General features: G+C 41.1%; 1 protein-coding gene across 2 annotated transcripts; it reads left to right on the top strand.

Moving 5' to 3' along the window:
• Positions 6,631–23,526, top strand: INIP (INTS3 and NABP interacting protein). 2 transcript variants are annotated; one of them, XM_018052608.1, is made up of 5 exons: positions 6,631–6,651; positions 8,058–8,133; positions 17,724–17,826; positions 19,881–19,971; positions 21,295–23,526. In XM_018052608.1, exons 2-5 carry the CDS (start codon positions 8,109–8,111, stop codon positions 21,388–21,390), a joined length of 315 nt encoding a protein of 104 aa, XP_017908097.1. In that variant the 5' UTR covers positions 6,631–6,651; positions 8,058–8,108; the 3' UTR covers positions 21,391–23,526. The 2 variants fall into 2 exon arrangements, with proteins under 2 accessions (XP_017908097.1, XP_017908095.1); XM_018052606.1 differs by having other exon boundaries at positions 6,642–6,796.

Raw genomic sequence — 23,754 nt, 5'->3', positions numbered from 1 at the left:
TGGTTCCTCTGCCTTTTCTAAAACCAGCTTGAACATCAGGGAGTTCACAGTTCACATATTGCTGAAGCCTGGCTTGGAGAACTTTGAGCATTACTTTACTAGCATGTGAGATGAGTGCAATTGTGCGGTAGTTTGAGCATTCTTTGGCATTGCCTTTCTTTGGAATTGGAATGAAAACTGACCTTTTCCAGTCCTGTGGCCACTGCTGAGTTTTTCAAATTTGCTGGCATATTGAGTGCAGCACTTTCACAGCATCATCTTTTAGAATTTGAAACAGCTCAACTGGAATTCCATCACTTCCACTAGCTTTGTTCGTAGTGATGCTTTCTAAGGCCCACTTGACTTCACATTCCAAGATGTCTGGCTCGAGATTAGTGATCACATCATCATGATTATCTGGGTCGTTAAGATCTTTTTTGTACAGTTCTTCTGTGTATTCTTGCCACCTCGTCTTAATATCTTCTGCTTCTGTTAGGTCCATACCATTTCTGTCCTTTATCGAGCCCATCTTTGCATGAAATATTCCCTTGGTATCTCTTAATTTTCTTGAAGAGATCTCTAGTCTTTCCCATTCTGTTGTTTTCCTCTATTTCTTTGCACTGATCGCTGAAGAAGGCTTTCTTATCTCTTCTTGCTATTCTTTGGAACTCTGCATTCAGATGCTTATATCTTTCCTTTTCTCCTTTGCTTTTCGCCTCTCTTCTTTTCACAGCTGTTTGTAAGGCCTCCCCAGACAGCCATTTTCCTTTTTTGCATTTCTTTTCCACGGGGATGGTCTTGATCCCTGTCTCCTGTACAATGTCACGAACCTCAGTCTATAGTTCATCAGGCACTCTATCTCTCAGATCTAGGCCCTTAAATCTATTTCTCACTTCCACTGTATAATCATAAGGGATTTCATTTAGGTCATACCTGAATGGTCTAGCGGTTTTCCCTACTTTCTTCAATTTAAGTCTGAATTTGGTAATAAGGAGTTCATGATCTGAGTCACAGTCAGCTCCTGGTCTGGTTTTTGTTGACTGTATAGAGCTTCTCCATCTTCGGCTGCATAGAATATAATCAATCTGATTTTGGTGTTGACCATCTGGTGATGTCCATGTGTAGAGTCTTCTCTTGTGTTGTTGGAAGAGGGTGTTTGCTATGACCAGTGCATTTTCTTGGCAAAACTCTATTAGTCTTTGCCCTGCTTCGTTCACCAATACAGTATGTTAACACATATATATGGAATTTAGAAAGATGGTAATGATGACCCTATATGCGAGACAGCAAAAGAGACACAAATATAAAGAACAGACTTTTGGACTCTGTGGGAGAAGACGAGGGTGGAATGATTTGAGAGAACTGCATTGAAACATGTCTATTACCATATGTGAAATAGATCACCAGTCCAAGTTTGATGCATGAAACAGGGCACTCAAAGCTGGTACACTGGGACAACCCTGAGGGATGGGATGGGAGGGAAGTGGGAGGGGGGTTCAGGATAGGGGACACATGTACACTCATGGGTGATTCATGTCGAGCAAAAAGCACTACAATATTGTAAAGTAATGGAGAAGGCAATGGCACCCCACTCCAGTCCTCTTGCCTGGAAAATCCCATGGACGGAGGAGCCTGGTGGGCTGCAGTCCATGGGGTCGCTAAGAGTTGGACACGACTGAGTCACTTCACTTTCACTTTTCACTTTCATGCATTGGAGAAGGAAATGGCCAACACACTCCAGTGTTCTTGCCTGGAGAATCCCAAGGAGAGGGGAGCCTGGTGGGCTGCCATCTATGGGGTCGCACAGAGTTGGACACAACTGAAGTGACTTAGCAGCAGCATTGTAAAGTAATAATCCCCAATTAAAAAAAAAAAAAACGTGTGTGTACACGTGGGTATTATGCAAGACCATCTGAAAGGCGGAGGCAGGAGCCTCTTTTGCTTGGGCCTATTGGTAGTACTGGGCCAAATGAAAGGTAAGTGACTTCACATTGTGCCACAGAGATGAAAGTTTACAATCTTGAACAGAGAAAACTGGTGGAAGAGGCAAGCAAACCCAAAGATGCACGCAGCTGCTAAAGGCATCCTCTTCACACTGTGAATAGTGGCCAAGTTTGCCAAAACATCAGTGGCACATAAAATTTATTAATCTGAATGTATCAATTTTGTGAGTTTTTTTCTGTGATTAAGTTGTAAACAGTTCTTAATTTTGATAAGTATCGTTCATATTTACCTTGAAAATCTTGTAAAGATAAGTGGGAGTTCTGTTGCCTTACAGGTGTTAGGAATAAAGTCTGGAAAATTATCACACCTGGTGTTGCCAATGAAAAAATTTCTCAAAATGATAAAATGATATTTGCTCTGGGAGAATCACACGCTTTAAACTGCATCGGTGTAACAAGAGAGACAGGCACGTTATTAGCTCAAAGTTATAGTCACATATTTAGATATTAGATGGTAGATACTGTTCAAGAAAAATAAAAATGGAGTCAGAATTGCTAAAAGACCTCTTTAAGTATAGCCAGGGTAATTCCTGGCAATCCAGTGGTTAGGACTCTGTGCTTTACTACCGGGCGGGGGTGGGGGCGCGGGTCGGGTTTGATCCCTGTGGGGGTACTAAGATCCTTCAAGCTGTGTAGTGGGACCTAAAAAATATTTCTCTAAATAAAACACAGCTGGGAAGCCAGTGAGGAAGTGTGCCTTATGTACGTCTCAGCCCAGATGGAAATCTGACTTTGACCACTTACTGTCTTAACACAGGCATCTAGAGCATCTGCCCAAAGTTCCAGAAATTCAAGATATTTAATGGACCCTCACCTTAAAGCAGCCTGTGACAGCCATCCCTTCAGGATAAATACTCCCTTTCTCTGTCAGAGTGCGTGGCTCTGTACTTTGTACTCTTCCGTCACGGCTTTTGCCTTTATAAGCCCCTGACACTTTCTCTTCCCCAGAACACTCTTCTGGTTTTACCCAAATCTGTGTCCAGAATTGCAATTCTTAAACCCCCCAATAAACTCTTATTTGAAGCTTTCTGCATTTTTTGGATTGACCTTACTGAGTAGGAGCCTTCCTTTAAAACCATGGGGAAATACTGTAATAGCTCTTTTAACAGGATAATGTTGGTGCAAAAATTTCCTGTCCGATTTGTCTAGTATCATCCACATTGCCCATTATGCTACTTTGCATGTAGAAAGTATTCAAGGAAAGAGCACAATTACCAAAAAAAAAAAAAAGCAAAATTGCAAAACAATATATGTACATATATATATCATATAGAGAGCAAGATAGAATGTTCACAGTTTTATAAGTTTTAAACAATTGAATATGTTTTAGAAATACAATGTAGCAAAAATTTAAAGATATGTATTGGAGCAATGACAACCATGTTCAGGAGAGTGACTTACCTCAGAGATGGATTGAGAGGAACATAGTGGAGGAAGGGTGTCTGGAAGAATTCAAATATACTTGAAATGTTTTGCTTTTAGGCCAGTAAAGTAAGTTCCACAGTGTCTATTACATTATTATATATTTTTGTAAGTCTGAATCATGTCGTGAAAGTGCAACCCAGACAAAAAAGTCTTTCCAGCATTTGGTTTTCAGGTACTCTCACACATGCTCTGAGTGAAAAGCAACGTATTACTTTCCTGTGAAGGCTGCAACAAATGACCACAGACTCAGTGCCCGTAAACAACAGAAATTAATCCTCTCCTGGTGTTGGAGATGAGAAGTCCAAAATCAGTTTGTGCTGCAACTAACGGAGGGGAGAATATTCTTGCTTCTTTCGGCTCCTGGGAGCTGTCAGGATTTCACTGGTTTGTGGCTTCATCACTGCAGTCTCTGCCTCTGTGATCACACATCTCTTCTGCCTGTGTCAACGCTCCCTCTCTCTCTTATAAGGACGTTTCTGATTGTGTTCAGGGCTCAACTGGGTAATCCAGGATAATCTCCCCACCTCAGTACCCTTAATGCAATCACATCTGCAGAGACCCTTCTCCCATATAAGACAACATTTATATTCATAGGTTCTAGAATTCAGGATTACATACTGACCACAAGGCCTTGGGGGGCTTCCCAGGTGGTGCCCGTGGTAAAGAATCAGCCTGCTAAAATTATTTGACAAAAGGATTAGATGAGCTTTTAAAGCAAAAGTGAGATTCCGGCCTACACACTCAAAAGCATCCTATAGAAAAGGACAAATCATTTAGCCTGTATTTTTATTAAACTTCTATTGCATAAATGAACGGAAGGGCACATTTCTGCTTCATTATGTTTAAAGATCCATCAGCAGGTGTACCTGCTTAGCACTCTTCTGGGGATTTTGAGGACACTGGCATGTACTGGAAACCTGGTCCCTTAGAGGTGACCACATGAGAGGAGATGACATGAAGCGCTACACTGCATTCAGGCTGCCAGGCCCAAGAGGGGCTTAATGAAGTGTCGTGAATCCTCTACATAGCCCACTGAAAACATCAGGGTTCAGTCTATTTAATTAAAGGGACAGAACAGTGGCAAAATAAAAGTTTCTATTTTAAGTCAATCAGTCTGGACTTCCCTGGTGGTCCAGCTGTTAAGAATTCTGCCAATGCAGGAGACACAGGTTTGATCTCTGCGTCGGGAAGCTGGAGAAGGAAATGGCAACCCACTCCAATATTCTTGCCTGGGAAATTCCATGGACAGGGGAGAATGGTGGGCTATAGTCAGTGAAGTCACAAAAGAGTTGGACACAACGTAGTGACTAAACAAGTTATCATACTGGCTTCAGAAGGAGGCACCTCACAGACTGTTACCTGGAGTTTCCTTACCAGTTAACAGAGCCCCAGGTCTATCACACACATTCCTTTTGTCTTGGACTTTCCACTAGTGGATATGTAGGATTCACATACTTATCAAACCAGCCAATCCTAAAGGAAACCAACCCTGAATACCCATTGGAAGGGCTGGTGCTGAAACTGAAGCTCTAATACTTTGTTCACCTGATGCAAAGAGCCAATTCATTGAAAGAACTTGAGGCTGGGAACGACTGAGGGCAGGAGAAGGGGGTGACAGAGGATAAGATGGTTGGATGGCATCATCAATTCAACGGACATAAGTTTGAGCAAACTCCAGGATATAGTGAAGGACAGGGAAGCCTGGCATGCTGCAGTCCATGGGTTGGAAAGAATTGGACACAACTGTGAGACTGTACAACAACAAACTTACCTGAACTATTGACTAGATAGATGGGTGACACAGTGGTAAAGAATCTGCTTGCCAACGCAGGAAACTCGGGAGATGCAGGTTTGATCAGTGGGTTGAGAAGATCCCCTGGAGGAGGAAATGGCAACCCACTCCAATATTCTTGCTTGGAAAATTCCATGGACAGAGGAGCCTGGTGGGCTATATATAATATAGTCCATGGGATCGCAAAGAGTCTGACATGACTGAGCAGGCACATTGACCAAGATATCCAGTAAAACACAGACCTTTTTTTCTTTTCTAAGAGTTTACATTTTGCAAACTTTATTTAACATTTTCCTTTTTCAAACTGTGGTTTCAGATCTGACTATCCAATGTACTGATAGACATGCAGCTTTACTGTGCTGGCATCAGGCTATCCCGCAAGGAGTGACTTCTTCATCTGAAATGTGGCATATCCACAAATACACATTATTGCAAGTGCACAGCAGTGAAAAATTTCTACAAGTTCAGTGCTTATCTTAAGTTTAATTAACTGCAGCCATGAAATTAAAAGACGCTTACTCCTTGGAAGGAAAGTTATGTCCAACCTAGATAGCACATTGAAAAGCAGAGACATTACTTTGCCAACAAAGGTCCGTCTAGTCAAGGCTATGGTTTTTCCAGTGGTCATATATGGATGTGAGAGTTGGACTGTGAAGAAAGCTGAACGGTGAAGAATTGATGCTTTTGAACTGTGGTGTTGGAGAAGACTCTTGAGAGTCCCTTGGACTGCAAGGAGATCCAACCAGTCCATTCTGAAGGAGCCAGCCCTGGGTGTTCTTTGGAAGGAATGATGCTAAAGCTGAAACTCCAATACTTTGTCCACCTCATGAGAAGAGTTGACTCATTGGAAAAGACTCTGATGCTGGGAGGGATTGGGGGCAGGAGGAGAAGAGGACGACAGAGGATAAGATGGCTGGATGGCATCACTGACTCGATGGACGCGAGTCTCAGTGAACTCCGGAAGTTGGTGATGGACAGGGAGACCTGGCGTGCCGCAATTCATGGGGTCGCAAAGAGTCGGACACGACTGAGCGACTGAACTGAACTGAACTAAAAGTAGAAAAGTATCCCCGGGATTTGTGTACATCGAGATGCGCAACCCCAAGATGGTTGTTAAAGCTCGCTCTCCGAGTGCCAACCGCACCTCCGCCTCAGTCCCAACCTAAGTGGATTCACAGTTGCTGCGCTGGTGGCTTTTCTGCCCCCAGCGGTCTGGACGGAAGAGCTACTCGCGGTGCTAGGGACCCATTCTGTCTCTGCCCCGCCCCTACGTCACTGCGCGCCCCGCCCCTTTCGGGCCCCGCCCCCGGCCTGCAAGTTCCCCGAGCCTCTCTGGCTGCCACTCTTTGGAAAGGAAGTGGCGTATGCATGAGGTTGACAGTTAAAGTACGAATCACCGTGAGGAGCGGCAGTTGGGTCCAGGCGGGAGGCGGGACTTCCGCTCCCTCGTGGGTAAGTCACCCGGGGGCGGAAGAGCAGCGGGGGCGGGAGGGTTGTAGAGTTACACGTTGAGCTCCAGTTGCGGGTCCTTAAGTGGTCGCGCCCCCTTGGAGAACGCGACCTGACGGCTAGGCGGTCCTGGCTCTTCCGCCTCGCGGTAAGTAGGACCACCTGGCGGCACCGGTTATGGAGGTGTGTGGCCCCGGCGCTGACTTGCTGCCGCCATCCCATGCTATAGGGTAGTGGCTTCCCCGTCAGCTTTGCCTCCCAGCATTCACTCCCCGTGTTGTCCTGGGTCTCGGCCGCAGCCGCTGCGCCAGCCTCCACGCACGCCCCAGGGACCCTTCTGAGAGGCTGGTACAACCTTGTCACGTCCCTGCTTGAAGTCCCCCATCACAAGATGGTCCTCTTGTTCCTCCCTTCCTAACCCGGTTTTCGTCTGCTCTGTACTTAAGCCGCAGTAGACACCTAACATTATTTTGTTCAAACCGACATGTGTTTACTAGCTCTTGTCTTTTCGTGCGCATCTTATAAGGCATACCTCGTCACGCCAGTAGAATCAGTTCGTCTCTGCTCACAGAGCGTTGTTTACGCCTTGTAAAAAGCGCGTATTAAACTTTTTTTAGTATTGTTCCTTGAATGAGACAGTGTTTTCCCACTGGATTGTACATTTCATGAGAGCAAGAGTAGGGTCTTGCTCATTTGGGATCTACCCAAGGCCTAGTTCAAAAGCACGAAATTTAAAACTAACAGTATTCGCACTAGCTTCGTTACCTTGGGCACAATCTCCCCATTTATAAAGTGGTGATAAGTAAAATAACTAATTTCAGTCATAAAGTGTAGAGTGCAGAGTATATACTGGAGAAATATTCGGCTTCTTTCCCTTTTTAGCCTTAAGTAGTATACACAGTAGTTGTTAGCTAGGTATCTTAAATGAATCCAGAGGCACTATCGTTGAGTGATTTTTGCTTCCTAGTCCTGTAATCGCATTGATACTATCAATTAGTTGATACATTTGGTAGTATTTGGTAAACATAACCTAATGATGTAATTAAAGACAGTAATGCTAACTGTTGGTATCAACATTTGCAAGAATAAACATTTGACTTGCACTCTCTAAGTGGGCTTCCCAGGTGGTGCTAGAGGTAAAGAACCCATCTGACAATATGGGAGACATAAAAGACACTGGTTCCATCCCTGGGTCAGGAAGATCTCCTGGAGTAGGAAATGGCAACCCAGTATTGTCTGGAAAATCCCATGGACAGAGGAGCCTGGCAGGCTCTAAGGTCGCAGAGTCAAACATGACTGAAGCAACTGAGCCCTCTAAATAACTTGAGGTACTTGCTTTAAGTTGCGTGCCTTTCAGACATATGTTTCTGAAGAGATGAAGGTAAGTGTGTACACATTATTTTTCACAGGTGTTTGTAAAGTGCTGACCCCTGAACATAGTTGAAACAGAAAATAGGAAGATGGCAGCAAACCCTTCAGGACAAGGTAAGTGCATCCTGGAATTTCTTTTATTACTAGGAACTTTGGATAGAAAATTAATTTTGATAGAAATTTAGCATAGGGTAGTCATTGTAGGCAGAATTAAAAATGAATAGCAAAAAAAAAAGACTAGCAAAATAAAATCATATATTTGAAGCAATTCGATCATTTTGTCTATATGTCAGTCAGTTCGGTTGCTCAGTCATGTCCGACTCTTTGTGACCCCATGAACCGAAGCCTGCCAGGCCTCCCTGTCCATCACCAGCTCCCGGAGTCCACCCAAACCTATGTCTATTGAGTCGGTGATGCCATCCAACCATCTCATCCTCTGTCGTCCCCTTCTCCTGCCCTAACTCTTTCCCAGCATCAGGGTCTTTTCAAATGAGTCGGTTCTTCACATTAGGTGACCAGAGTATTGGAGCTTCAGCATCAGTCCTTCCAATGACTGTTCAGGACTGATTTCCTTTAGGATGGACTGGTTGGATCTCCTTGCTGTCCAAAGGACTCTCTAGAGTCTTTTCCAACACCACAGTTCAAAAGCATCAATTCTTTGGCTCTCAGCTTTCTTTATAGTCCAACTCTCACATCCATACATGACTACTGGAAAAACCATAGCTTTGACTAGATGGACCTTTGTTGGCAGAATAATGTCTCTGCTTTTTAATAACCTGTCTACGTTGGTCTTAACTTTTCTTCCAAGTAACAAACATCTTTTCAGTTCATGGTTGCAATCACCATCTGTAGTGATTTTGGAGCCCCCCAAAATGAAGTCTATCACGGTTTCCACTGTTTCCCCATATATTTGCCATGCAGTGATGGGACCAGATGCCACGATCTTAGTTTTCTGAATATTGAATTTTAAACCAAATTTTCACTCTCTTGTTTCACTTTCATCAAGAGGCTCTTTAGTTCTTTCTGCCATAAGGGTGGTGTCATCTGCATATCTGAGGTTATTGATATTTCTCCCAGCAATCTTAATTCCAGCTTGTGCTTCATGTAGTCCAGCGTTTCTCATGATGTACTCTGCATATAAGTTAAATAAGCAGGGTAACAATATACAGCCTTGATGTACTCCTTTCCCGATTTGGAACCAGTCTGTTGTTCTATGTCTAGTTCTAACTGTTGCTTCTTGACCTGCATATAGATTGCTCCGGTTAGGTGGTCTGGTATTCCCATCTTGGTAAGAATTTTCCAGAGTTTGTTGTGGTCCACACAGTCAAAGGATTTGGCATAGTCAATGAAGCAGAAGTAGATGTTTTTATGGAACTCTCTTGCTTTTTGATGATATAGCAGATGTTAGCAATTTGATCTCTGGTTTCTCTGCCTTTCCTAAATCCAGCTTGAACATCTAGAACATCTAAATCCTATATTTTAATCTGTGTTAATATTGCTCACATTGTAAACCTTAGGTCCTGCTGACATTTGTTCTCTTACTTTTTCACTTGAGATAAGAACCACTTTTAAAGAAGTTAAAATTGTCATTGGGCCATATCCACGCTTTTATTTTCATTTGCTTGAAAAACTTTCCATACACATTTCATGTGTGTTAAGAGCTCCCTTAAGCAAATCAAGTTAGAAACATCCCAAGTAAGGAGTTTTTGTTTTGTTTAAAAATAAGTTTTCAAAAGCAAAGTTTAATCTCCAGAAAGTATTCGGTTCCACCTTGTAAGTGAAACTTACAAACCTACTTGAAAAATTGAAACTTCTGTTTTCCTCTCCATATCAAAATTAAGCGTCCGTTTGACAGATCTTATTTTTAAATTAAGCTTAGTCGTGTTTATATAAAACGTCATATAAACATGTTTTTGTCCTGCTCACACTCACTGTACTGTCTGTGAGAACCATCCACATTGTACCACGTATCAGTTGTTTATTCTTTTTTATTGCAGACTAGTATTCCATTGCATAAATTTACCACAGTTTCCTTATTCGTTTTCCTTTTTGGAGACTTTGGGGTTCTATCAGTTTGGGTCATTGTGAATAAAGCTGCTTTGAATATTTGTAAGTCTTTTTGATATTTGGATAAATAGCTAGCAGTGGAGCAGTGGAGTGTACTTTACATTCCCTCTAGTAAAGTGTGATATTTCTGGTTGCTCCATATAGAGCACTGTTGGTCTTTTCAATTTTAGCCATTTTAGAGGGTGTAAAAAAGTGACATCTCATTGTAGTATTAACTTGCATTTCCCTGATGACAAATGTTGAGCACTTTTTAATGTGCTTATTGGCCATCGCAAATCTTTGTGAAGTGTTTGTTCAGACTTCCTTTTGCTCATTGTTTAAGAAATTGTTTTTATTACCAGTTTTTTTAAGAGTCTGGATACAGGTTCTGTGTCGCTGCTCATTGCATCTCCTAGATCGTTTTGGAGTTGGTTTCTGTTGACTGCGTTGTTCTTTTTTGCAGTATGGGTCACATTTGTCTTTTTCTTACTCTAAGTGAAAGTCGCTCAGTCGTGTCCGACTTTTTGTGACCCCATAGACTATACAGTCCATGGAATTTTCTAGGCCAGAATACTGGAATGGGTAGTCTTTCCCATCTCCAGGGGATCTTCCCAACCCAGGGATTGAACCCAGGTCTCCCACATTGCAGGTGGATTCTTTACCAGCTGAGCCACCAGGGAAGCCCAAGTTTCTTACTACACTTAGTGATTTGTTATGAAATCCTGGGTACTATGACTAATACGTTATAGAGACCCTGGATTCTGGTATATTCCTCTGAAATGTGATTTTGTTCTAGTAGATGGCTTGGCTCAACTTATACTCCAAAGAAACTCTTGTTTCCTTTATGTTGGCTGTAGAAGCTGAAATCTTGTTCACTTTTTTTTTTTCCTCTTAAACAACAGTCTTTAATTTTACACAAAGCAGTCAAAATGGGGCAGTTCCTCAAAGGGTACTTGGAATTAGAAAATCCATCCTGGGTGTGAAAGTTTTAGTTGCTAAGTTGCGTCCAACACTTTGTGACCCCATGGACTGCAGCCTGCCAGGCTCCTCTGTCCATGGGATTTTCCAGGCAAGAACACTGGAGTGAGTTCCCATTTCCTTCTCTAGGAAATGTTTCCCAGGATTGAACCTGAATCTTCGGCCTTGGCAGGCAGATTCTGTACCACCAAGCCACCTGGGAAGCCCTTTATAGAAGTGTGGTATTGTAAAAGCCTAGTTGTGGTGACAGCTTTACTGGGTCTTACCAGCTAATGCAGTTCTGTTCTCTCAAATACCCAAGAGTGATTTGTGTGTTCTGTGGACTAATTACAGGTCAGCATTCCCCTGTGGTCTTTGACCTCTTCTTTTCAACAGGTTATAGGGATTCAGATTAAAATTTTAATTTGAACCAAAATGAAACTAAGAGAAATCCATTTTGGAGAGAAAATATGCTTCTAAAAGTCACACCGTGAAGTCCAAATGAAAACAAAATAAATATTTTCATCCTTCTGTTGTAATAGCACAGATATTCAAGATTTATAATTTTTTAAGCAGTTGGAATAAAACACAATCATTTATACTGTTGCCTTTGATTGATTCGTAGTCAAATCCACTATGAAACATCCCCTAAACAGAAGCAGATTTAGGTTAGTCCTTTGACTTTTGTTGCTCTTTTGTCAGTGATTTTTTTGGTGTCATGAGCTGTTGCTATTAGACACCAGCAGAGGGAGTCCATATCATGTTCTGTAGACTCTGAGACTCTCAGGGAAAATAAACTATTTTTGGAGTTACTGCATTTTACTCTTTATGTTAAATTACTTCTGTACTGTTCATGTGTATTGGAACTACTTATTATGAAGCTTGAAGACAAAGTTCCATAATTATCTTACAATGATACCTGAAAGAACAATGACTTTTACAAAAACCTTCATCTGTGTGGTGTAATGTATTAGTGTCTCTACTGTAGGGGGCCCGCCATCTGGAGATCTAGCAGTCTATCATACTGCAGTAGCAGTCTGAACTGCTAAATTTCACAAGCTCTTCAGACAGTTACTGAAGTCTCTCAGTTCTCCTTAGAATTCACCGTAGTGTGGAACATTTGATGGGTTCATAATAATTATTTGATCAATAAGTAACATTTTGAGAATTTAATATGTAGAGGCAGATTGTCAAACTGGAATTTGGCCAAGGTACCATTCCTATGGAAAGAGGCGCTCATGACTTGTAAATATCAGAGTCCTGTGATCATGTGTTGGCAGTTGGGAGATTGCTCTAACCTGATTTTAGCTACACAGAGAAACCTGGTGAAACACCGAGTAACATCCTAGTTCTTTTAGTTCTATTATAGTTACCTCAGAATGCTTAGAGTAATAACTAGAATTTCTGTAATCCAGTGATGGGAACTATTGATTTGAGGCCACTTTGGATGTTCTTAGCTGTGATTTCAGGATGCTGTGTAGGATTGGAGTAGCATAGCTCTTGGGACCTCAGACCCAAGTTCTTAAACCATCCATGGTCCAGAAGGAAAGCAAATTTACCCTTCAGGCTTGTGCTAAGGTATGCTACCTCTTAATTAAGAATTTGTCCTAGTGATGCATAAAAATCACCTTAAAATTCTTGTATTTGTACCTTTTTTAAAGATGAGAGTGTGGATGCAAAGACACAATTTGGAGTTGGTTTTTTAAAGGTAGATTTCTAAATAAATAAAGCTAGATTTCTTTTTGTCTCATTTTTCATTGTCAAGGCAAAGGCACTACAGTAGTTTTCTGATGCTTAGAGTAATAGATCAATTTCTGGAATTGATCTATAGGCCCAGGTTCAAATAGGAATGAAACTGAATTGAGGCAGAGTGTTATATAAACTAGAATGAGATTGTTTGTATAGTAAAAGAGAGCTTGTGATCCCCGGTCCATTGAGACTGACCAGTCACGTGAGTGTAACCTTGAAAGCTGTGCTAATCACTTGTACCCTTTGTAATGGAAACCTGTTTACTGAACGAGAATTGTCAGAATGGGGCTGACAAGAATCTAGTGAGGGGACTTCCCTGGTAGTCCAGTGGCTAAAACGGCTCCCAGTGCAGGGGGCCCAGGTTTGATCCCTGGTCAGGGAACTAGATCCCACATGCCTCAACTAAGACTCAGCGCAACCAAATAAATATATATATTTTAAAGAATCTAGTGAGGTTAACAAACTAAATGATAGAGAACACTGTTGCTGCTGCTGCTAAGTCGCTTCAGTCGTGTCCAACTCTGTGCGACCCCATCGATGGCTGCCCACCAGGCTTCCCCGTCCCTGGGATTCTCCAGGCAAGAACACTGGAGTGGGTTGCCATGTCCTTTTCCAATGCATGAAAGTGAAAAGTGAAAGTGAAGTCACTCAGTCGTATCTGACTCTTTGTGACCCCATGGACTACAGCCCACCAGGCTCCTCTGTCCATGGGATTTTCCAGCCAAGAGTACTAGAGTGGGGTGCCACTGCTTTCTCCAGATAGAGAACACTAAGTGATACTAAAAGTAATAGCTAGTATTTAGTAAGTAAGTAATAGCTAGTAATTAAGTAATAGCTAGTATTTAGTAAGCTTTGGAAGGACTGATGTTGAAGCTGAAACTCCAATACTTGGCCACCTGATGTGAAGAACTGACTCCTTGGAAAGACCCTAATGCTGGGAGGGATTGAGGGCAGGAGGAGAAGGGGACAACAGAGGATAAGATGGTTGGATGGCATCACCGACTCAATGGACATGGGTTTGGGTGGACTCCAGGAGTTGGCGATGGACAGGGAGGCCTGGCGTGCCGCGGTTCATGGCGTCGCAGAGAGTCGGACACAACTGAGCGACTGAACTGAACTGAACTGAACTGAACCATGTGGCAGGCAGTGTGCTGGGTGTTTTTTTTATATTTACTATATTTCATATAACCGTCCTTCAAAGTTGTCATTGTTATGCCCATCGGTCCTGTATAGTGAGGTGATTTTCCCAATATTAAATACTAACTGGTAGTACTGAGATGAGAACCCAGATTGAATCTGTGCCCAAGTTCGCTGTTGATTGTTTCCCACACTGCACTTTTGCTGTGGGTTTGAACATTGTAATTATAGCATCCAAGAAAAAATTGGGAGCTCTAGACTAGGGGCAAAAGACCTCACCTTTATTTTTGCATCTCTTATGCAGCTATTATTAAGCAGAAAATCCTTACTATAAACTCTAAAATAAAATATAAAATCTAAAAATACTAAAGCTATTTACTATAAATAAACTCAGAGAAATGAGTTTATCTGTAAGAGGAAAAGAAAAATGAGTGAGGAGGAAAGCGTGATCCAAGCAGAAGAGATTTCATCATCTTATTTAGCCACTGATGAAGAGAAGGAACCTCAGTAGATAGAAGAAGAGGCAGCAGCTTAAAGGGGTAAGTCCTCAGGGTCTAAGAGAGAAAGAACTTGAACACAGGGAGATCACCTGAGCAGACACCAGGGCTTATTCTTTTCCCTGATCTGTGTTTTCAGTTAATTCTAAAAGGTGGCTAAGAGTTGAATAATTTTTTTTTAAGAGTTGAATAATTTTTTAATCTTGCAAGTTATAGGAAGTGTTTGTCACTAACTAGCTATCTAGAAGACCAGATACTGCTACTAATTAATTCAGTTAATGTTGTTATATTTTTTATTCTGAGAAGACTTGGACTCAGGCAATCGCTCCTGAATTAGTATAAGCTTGAACCACTGAATACATTTTATGTATCATTAAGGAGGCATAATAATATTCTGTCTGCCTACCCTCCAAAAACGTGGCAATCTGCTCCGGTATTCTTGCCTGGAAAATTCATGGACAGAGGAGCCTGGTGGGCTACAGTATGGAGTTGCAAAGAGTTGGAGATGATTATTCCTTATTCCTTACTTCATACTAATTCTCTCATTGTCCCCTTGATTTAACTGCCTAAAAAGCTCTTGGGTTTGGCATGTCTGTTCATTTCTCTGGCCATGAACAACCTCTCATCTCTATCTTGTTCTACTGGCTTTTTCCCTCTTGTCTAGTGTATTCTCAGCCTTGTAGCTTCTCTGATCTTTCTACCAGGGGAAGGGTTATTTTGTCCCTCCACCCCTAATTAAACTAATTAATCTAACATTTCAGCTCAAGCACTCCTTCCTGGGGGAGACTGCTTTGACACTGCTCCCCCTCCTTCCAGTCTGAGTCAGGGTTGATTCAACATTGAGTCCTACAGTGAATGTTATAAATGCTGATAGAATTTTATTTCTTTATTTCAGACTGCTCATCTTAGACTGTAATTATACATTCATCTGTGTAATTATTTGATAATTTCCTTCTTCACTGGAATGTTTTAAGAACCATGAGAGCTAGAGTAAAGTCAGGTTGTGACACGTGGCTGCATTCTTAGCATCTGCCTTAGTGCCTGCATTTATGTCATTTATACACAATAAATAACTTAAAACATGTTAAACTAATAGTTTATTAGTAAACCAGTAAGATAATTGGAGGAATGGACTCCTCCAATACTAAGCAGCTGTTTTGTTTTTTTTGAGGACGGGACACACCAAGCGGCTTGTAGGGTCTCAGTTACCCAGTCAGGAATTGAACCTAGGCTACGGTACTGAAAGCGTGCAGTGCTGACCAGTAGGCCGCCAGGGAACCTCCCCCTAAACAGCTCTCTTAGGGTGATATAGTTCGATTCACTGTAGAGTTGTGAAGAGTATATAGCTTGTAAGATAAGTACTTGAAAGGATTTGAATTTTTAAAATATCTTTAAAAATAATCATTGTTTTGAAAGCAGTATAATAACTATAATTGGAAAGTGTATTATCCATAACCCCACTTATCAAACAATAATTTTCATTCTTTAGTTTTAGATTTTTTTCGATAAAAAGATTTCCTATTAGTCCTTGTTAAGTGTCATAGAACTCTTCACACAATGTGAATTATTAGCTGTTAGGTTTTAAGTGCAGTTTGATGTAATGCTAGTTACTCCAGAATATTTTTAGTGACACAGAAATGTGTGGTATTAAAATGTTTCTGTAAATGAATGTGGAAATGAGAGTACATACGATTGTGAATGGAGACAGAGTTATAGTTCTGAAAGTGGAACTTTTAGAGTGTGCTGCATTATAAAATAATTTTATTAGGAAAAAGTTTAGTTATAAAGAAATAGTATTTCCTACTGTACATGAGATAATATGTTTTACTACCCTCATGCTTCTAAGAATGTAAAAGTTACCTTTAACTTTAAGATACATGTAAAATAACATAAAAGTAAAATACTGAATTATGGCAAGAGATAGTTTGTGTTAAAAAACAGTTCATGTAGTGACTGTAACAGAAGTTAAATTTTATATATATATGCCTTTGAGTTAAGTTTGTGCAAACCTTGACAGTGGGAGAATCTTGCTCTAGAAAATTATACTTAACTACTTCACATAACTCATGTTCCCGGGTGGCTCAGGGGTAAAGAATCTGCCTGCCAATGTAGGAGACTCAAGTTCAGTCCCTGGATCGGGAAGATCCCCTAGAGGAGGAAATGGCAACCTGCTCCAGTAATCCTGCCTGAAAAATCCCATGAACAGAAGAACCTGGAGGGCTACAGTTCATAGGGTTGCAAAGAGCCAGACATCATGCGAAGAGTTGACTCATTGGAAAAGACTCTGATGCTGGGAGGGATGGGGGCAGGAGGAGAAGGGGACGACCCAGGATGAGATGGCTGGATGGCATCATGGACTCGATGGACGTGAGTCTGAGTGAACTCCGGGAGATGGTGATGGACAGGGAGGCCTGGCGTGCTGCGATTCATGGGGTCACAAAGAGTCGGACACGACTGAGCAACTGAACTGAACTGAACTGAACTGAACTGAAGCATAATAATGTACTTCATGTAACAAATAGACTACCTAGTGTTTTGCCTTAAGTTTCAAATTTGAAATAAGCTATTATTGTTACTTAAGTTCTGTTGACTATGTGTCTATAATATAGTAAATGTTTTGTGCAAAAACTGCCATATAAATTATTTTTGAAAGGTCAAGAAGGAAGTACAGTTCTGGGACATCAGGCAAGGTCAGAAGATAGGAGCCTGACAGACCTGACTGAAGCCTTTCCCTTCAGTTCTGTTCCATTTCTCTCTCAGAACTCTTGCTAGTCAGTTGCAATTCTTTGGCTTGTTCCTTGAAAGACTGTGTGTGTCATTTCTGAATGAAAGCTGTTGAGAAAAAGAAATACTGTTTTGACCTGAGTATATCTAGTACTTTTCACGCTCTCCACTTCCATGAAAGAGGCATTCATAAAGACTCCTAGAACTGAAAACTAAGAAAATCTCCACTTCAGAGATTGACTGAGCAAGGTAGCGATTGGTCCCTGCCGAATTTGGGGCCACAGAGATTTTAAGAAACAAATGCTGTTACCCATCTTTGGTGATTAAAATTCTGTAGAACTAAGTCTTAAAAGTCGTCAGTCAGAATTATACTTTGCTTTTATCTGCGTATAATGCTGTTACAGTTGGTTGAAAATAGGCAATAGAGAAGGAAAAGTGCTTACTAGTAGTTTATTATCCTGTTAGAGAATAAAATTTTGCTTTCTGGATTTCTAGGTAGCCTAGGCTTATAAAGTAGAGCTTTATTTATTAGAGCTTATAAAGCTCTAATCTGTTTTCTTTCTTTCTCATTCCCCGCCCCCTCTCTTATTTTAGGTTTTCAAAACAAAAATAGAGTTGCAATCTTGGCAGAGCTGGACAAAGAAAAAAGAAAGTTACTAATGCAGAACCAATCTTCAACAAATCATCCTGGAGCTAGGTATAGAAGAATAATCTGGTTTTTATATTTAGTGATACAAAAAGCATCTTGGACAGAATTAAAATTGGTTGGCAGTGATTTGTTTCTTTAACATTGGAATTTAACATGTGATGTTTTATTCCTAGTTGGATTTGAAAAAATTAGATTAAAAAAAATTGTTTAGATTATAAATATTTTCATTCTAATCAGAATATTTAATTTTCTCTACAGGCTACTTGCAAAAAAAGAAAAGAGTTTTGTGTTTTTTGGTTGTTACTATTCATGAAATTATTGTTAATGTCCCACTTTTTAAGCATTATGCTAGGTAGGTAAAATTGAGGTAGCTTAATGATCTTTATTTCATTTCTGCCATCTTAAATCTCTTCCCTGACACCCATTATTCCATTCGGCCACCACCTTAACTTCCCTTTCTCTCTTTCAGGCAGATCTCTTGAAGGAGTTGTCTACCTACACATCTCTGCTCTCTCACTTACTGACTCCTTAGACCCCTACAGTCTGACTTCCAGGCCTCCCCACCCTAGCCCCAAAGAATGGATTGGAGCCAGGTCACTTGTAACTTCCTTGTGGCTAAATCTGATGAACCAAAGTCCTTTTCTTGGTAGGCTGCTTAGCGTTATTTGAAACCACTGATTTCTTCCTTTTCAAAAATGGAGATGTAGTTGCTGTACAGTATTACATTAGCTGCAGGTTCACTGCGCACTGATCTGACCACCACAGGAAGTGACCATCTGTCCCTACACAGAGTCCTCACAGCATTGTTGATCACACTTCTTAGGCTGCGTATTACAGTCCTGTGACCTCTTTATTTTCTAACAGGTTGCTGCCTCTTAATCCCCTTTACCTGTTTCTCCCGCCTCACACCCCTCCCCTCTGTTAACCACCTGTTTATCTGTGAGTCTGTTTTCTTTTTTTTATTATTACTGGTTAATTTTTTGTTTTAATTTTTATTGGCATATAGTTGATATAAATATTGTGTTAGATTCAGGTATATAGAAGTCTGTTTTCGTTTTGTTTTTTAGATTCCACATATAAGTGAGCTCATACGGGATTTGCCGTCACAGATGACAAGCTTTTTATTTTTTTTATTCCATTGTATACAGCTTCTTCCTCCTTAAAATAGTCTTCTTGGCTTCCATTCATTCACTGTTAGGCCGTCTTGGTGTCTATTTTAGACCTTTCTCCACTGCCTGTCTCTGAATGTTGGTATTCCCCCGAGTTCTGTTCTAGACCAGTTGCCCAGTCTGCGTCTTTTCACTGGACAGTTGCATCCACTTTCACAGCCTGTTATTTATGTGCTGATAACTTTTACACGCTTACGTCTCTAGCCCATTCCTCTCTCAAGTACCAGACTGCCTCCTGGACCTCTGCACTTTGATGTCCTGCAGGCGTTTCACACTTGGTGTGTTTCACACTGAACTCATCTCCCCTCTCTACCTACTTAGTATTCTTGGCTTACTTGTTGCCAGGAGTGGTACAGATCTACTAGTAATCAAAGTCAGAAATGTGAACTTTAATTGTTTATTATTCCCTGTCAGTTCCTTCTCCAAGCATCTGTCATTCTCTTATGTTTAATTTCCTGGCCTAGGAATTGAATTTCTTGATTTCTTTCACGAGGCTGTACATGTCCTGGTACCTGCCTTCCTTCCTAGACTCATTTTTTGACAACCCACTTCTCCCCCCTCCAGACCTCCAGTCCTGCTAAACCATGAATTCCTTCCAGTGTGTCAGGGTTGAATCCTGCCTTCTTATGCTCCACCATCTGCTTGAAATAGTCAGCTCTTTAGTCTTCATCATAAATGTAACTTTACCTCAAATGAGTTTGAAAGCAGAAGACCATAAATCATTGATAAAAAGGAGATAATCTGAAGCACTAGTAAATAATATGGGCTTTTCCTTATAAATTAATGTAAACAGTGGAAGAAGGAAAGAAGACTTATTCAGGAAGATGTTTTGTTTTTTAAATAATCCCTGTATAGAATATCTAATGAAAAATGTGATTCAGAAATAAAGGAGTCTCTAAATAGTTAGTCAAGTAACTAAGATTCTCATTTTAGCATTGCACTCTCAAGACCCGCCCTCAACAAGGACTTCCGGGACCACGCTGAGCAGCAGCATATTGCAGCCCAGCAGAAGGCAGCTTTGCAGGTGAGAAAAGTGTGAGTGACATTCTTATCTCACTGGAGATTTCCCGGGGCTTGGAAACCAGCACAGTTCTTATTTTGTATTTCATTGGAGCAATATCAATAAAAATGTTCCATACATAATTGCAGTGGTTTGCTGATGTTCAGTCATGCCCAAAGGATTTGAAGGACCAATACAGGAGTAATGAAAATATCTTTTATGTTGTTGACGTGGTCATGATTGATTTTTTGCCGCACCTGGCAAGAGATTGCTTGTGCACAAAAGAGTGTAGGATATTTGGATGGCGTGAATGAACTCAAGAAGCTGAACTGGCTGGCGAGTTTAATAGTACATATATATTTTTCAAATTGGTCATGCTGTTATGTTCTTTGATAGTCTGATTTATTGTTGCTTGGATTCCTTTTTTAATGGTCAGCATATCTGTTTTGAGTGGTGCTAGTGGTAAGCCCACCGCCAGTGCAGGAGACATGAGACACAAGGTTCAGTCCCTGGGTCGGGAAGATCCTCTGGAGGAGGGCATGGCAACCCACTCCAGCATTCTTGCCTGGAGAATCCCATGGACAGAGGAGCCTGGTGGGCTGTAGTCTGTAGGGTCGCAAAAAGTTGGACACGACTGAGCAAGACTTAACTCTTAATATGGAAATCTGACAACCCATCATCTTAAAAAAATTGACTGTGATGAACAGTTTTAGTATTTCATTGATCTTGGATAATTTACGATTCTCAGAGACCTTGGACAAGACATCATTACTGATGCTTTTAAGCCTTAGAATCTCAGAATTGCAAGGAACATTACATTAAAGATCATCTCCCTTTAGACCACCTATAAACAGTCCTTTGTTTAGTGACAAAGGACATCACTGGTGGTTTTGTTATTTCCATTCCAGCATTCTCTACAAAATGTTGGCATCTTAATCACCAGTAATCAGCTGCCTTGCCTCTTCTCCTTCCAGCTTCTGCCCTTCTTTCTCACTCTGCTGCTTTATTGACCAAGAGCAGAGCACTCTGGGACCTTGTTGCTAGTTTTCCTCCCCACTTCCAGGAACCAAGTAATTCACGTCTTTGACTCAATTACTGACTGATGGGAACCACAAGGAAGAGAGTAGGGAGGATAAATGAGTACCTGGTGCAACTTGTTGATGTGAATGTTTTATTATTGTAGATCTTCTGTGTATTTAAACAAAATTAGCAACAGCGGAACTGGCTTTTAAAACAAATTTGGTCTTAAGCACTCAGAAAGGGTAAGTAATTTTAATGCCTTGGTTGAAGAACTGTGACTCTTAATAACTAAATTGCCTCTTTTTCTTTTTTTAAACCCTTTCTTAGCATGCACACGCACATTCCTCGGGATACTTCATAACTCAAGATTCTGCATTTGGGAATCTCATTCTTCCTGTTTTACCTCGCCTTGACCCAGAATGAAGAAAAGATCTGTAACGGCAGTGACTTTGTAATGTCAAATGCCAAAGCCACTATCATTCAGTGCTATACAAACTGTGACTTTCAGAATTTGGTGGACTTTTTTTTATATGTTTTGTTTCTTTAAAAGAAAAATATGTGTAAGTGAAAGCAAAAAAAGGAGACTGATGAAAGCTCTGGAAGCTGTATTATCTGGGAACTGATGCTGCTGCTCAGGACTATAATCTGTGTGTAAGGCAGTTTGTTTTTTAATTCTGAATCAGACCCCAGATTGGATGTGGTCACATAACCCACCTTCCAAACTAGTTGGACTGAATATATCATGTCTACAGTAGAGTTTCAAGAACCATTTAAAGTACTTTATAAACAAATGAGGGCGCTGTTTAAAAATGTGAACCAGTAGGCTTGTTACATTCACATTTGCTGTTTATAGAATTGATATCAGTGTACCTTTTGTGTTTATAGTCATCAAATCCTAAAGTATCCTTTAACTGGTAACTAGTTTCCCTATTCTCAATTTTAAAAGAAAACCCAAGATGTGAGTAAGTTACCAGCCAGTCGTAAATGCCTTTTATAAACCTATGCCACTGTAAATTATGTGACTAAATGCTATTAAAAACAATAAGAAATATAGCTTTGAATTTTGTACATGTTCTTATTTATTGTTACTACATAAATGGTGTGCCTGAACAGTTTTATTGCCCATTTTTGCTCTAATTAGAAACAAAGTTGAGCTGCTTTTCAGTTAAAGAGGAAAGAATTAGGTTAAGCAAGTTTCTCAACATGATGTATCTTTGAACAGAATCCAGGATGCTTACTTAAATAGGCATTCCCCACAACTGACCTTAGTCCTACGGAATTAGTGTCTCCAATTCAAAATAAAGTCTGAAAACCATGGGCTAGAGAATTCAGTGTTCACGATATCTAAAAATCTATACATATGTAGGTCCCTGAACCTTAGAGGTCATTGAGCTAATGGTATTTTTTTTTTTTTTTACTTTCAGTAGGATTGAAATTGTTTTATACTGTATCACAGATACAGTATTTTTTATAACTGACCTCATCTTGGCCTTAAGTCCCCATCCTGTCTGGTGGTAGGATGAGATTTTAAACTGGAAGTTACAGTTTGAGTGAAGAATTAGAAAAAGTTCATGTCCCTTTTTGAACAGATTCTCCTTCATTTCCTTAGGTATTTGTTCCATACACTCAGCCCCATCTCACCTAAATTGTACGAAGCAGGAGTGGACAGTTCTAGATACGGCTGTGCCATTTAGATTCTCTCTGTTGAGAATTGGGACTGGTTTTCCTCATTTGCGTGAGTTGGCAGCTGTCCCCATTGTAATGGTCACCGGTACAGCAAAGGTGCCGTTTCTCCCACTGCTGGCGAGCACCCAGGCCTTTGCCTCTGCCTGTCCAGGTTCACGCAGCTAGCCTTGGCCCTCTTTTTCTTGAATCAATGTAAGTTACTCTTCCGTGCAATCCCTGAGCTACTGGCATCATTCTAAATCTACTGATGCTAGGGATGTAACATTTTTGGATTGAACAGTTTTTATACTATTGATGCTTCTACCAAACATGTAACTCTTATAACCTGGGTGAGATCTTTTTCCCGGTGGTATCTTTCTGGTCTCAGCCCTTTAAATAGATATCGCCTAAGCATCTAAATCTTTCAGTCCTGACTAGTAAGCACTTCCTCCACCCCTTTCCTTACAAATTCAGTTCAGTTCCAGTTCAGTTCCATGTGTATTTACTAATGCCTGCTCTGTAAAGCACTGTCCTTTAAGGGGAAGAGATAGCTAAGACCTGCTCTTAAGCCGCAGTGCAGAGGAGCCCACTCTGGTGCGGCAGCGAGGAAGCAACATCCAGTGCAGGGCCCAGGAGCGGCCAAACCTGAGCACACACAGTCTAGTCAGGCCTAGAAGTTACTAATGCGGTCTTCCCTGGCAGGGAGAGAAGGTCTTCCCCAGGCAGAGCTCAGGATTTCACCATCAAAGTAGGGACTGCGACAGCAGTGAGGACCGCAGAGGATAATGGGGAGGGTGGCAGTGGGCTCCAGTGGTGCTTCCCTCGGGTTGCAGGCGTGGCCGACCCACTTAACCTTAAGGCTTACCTGTCGCTCTGTCTCCTCTGTAAAAGGGGAACAATACACACAGGTCTCAATACATTACCAAATTGAGAGGCCAACTAAATGGCTGAATGGGGTGCGGCCCACTTTTTTTTTAATAGAAAATATCAGAGTACATGGCATGTAGAAACAGGGGTTTTGGTTCACGAATCTTCCTTTTCTGTGCGTTTGTGAGTTTACTTTATCACGTGCTCCACCGGCAAGTAAGGTCTTGGAGGGCAAGGGCGTTTGTTCTTCCTGCC

Source organism: Capra hircus, chromosome 8 (genome assembly GCF_001704415.2).
Source record: "Capra hircus breed San Clemente chromosome 8, ASM170441v1, whole genome shotgun sequence".
NCBI lineage: Eukaryota > Metazoa > Chordata > Mammalia > Artiodactyla > Bovidae > Capra > Capra hircus.
Note: the sequence above shows the minus strand (reverse complement) of the source record. Positions and strands in the feature narration are given on the sequence as shown.

What these genes read in the sequence shown, in the direction of transcription:
- INIP (XM_018052608.1), top strand. Translation starts at nt 8,109, where the DNA reads ATGGCAGCAAACCCTTCAGGACAAG. An exon ending in AGCAAACCCTTCAGGACAAG is followed by an intron (nt 8,134 to 17,723) that starts GTAAGTGCATCC and finishes CTCTTATTTTAG; the next exon opens with GTTTTCAAAACAAAAATAGA. An exon ending in AGCAGAAGGCAGCTTTGCAG is followed by an intron (nt 19,972 to 21,294) that starts GTGAGAAAAGTG and finishes ACCCTTTCTTAG; the next exon opens with CATGCACACGCACATTCCTC.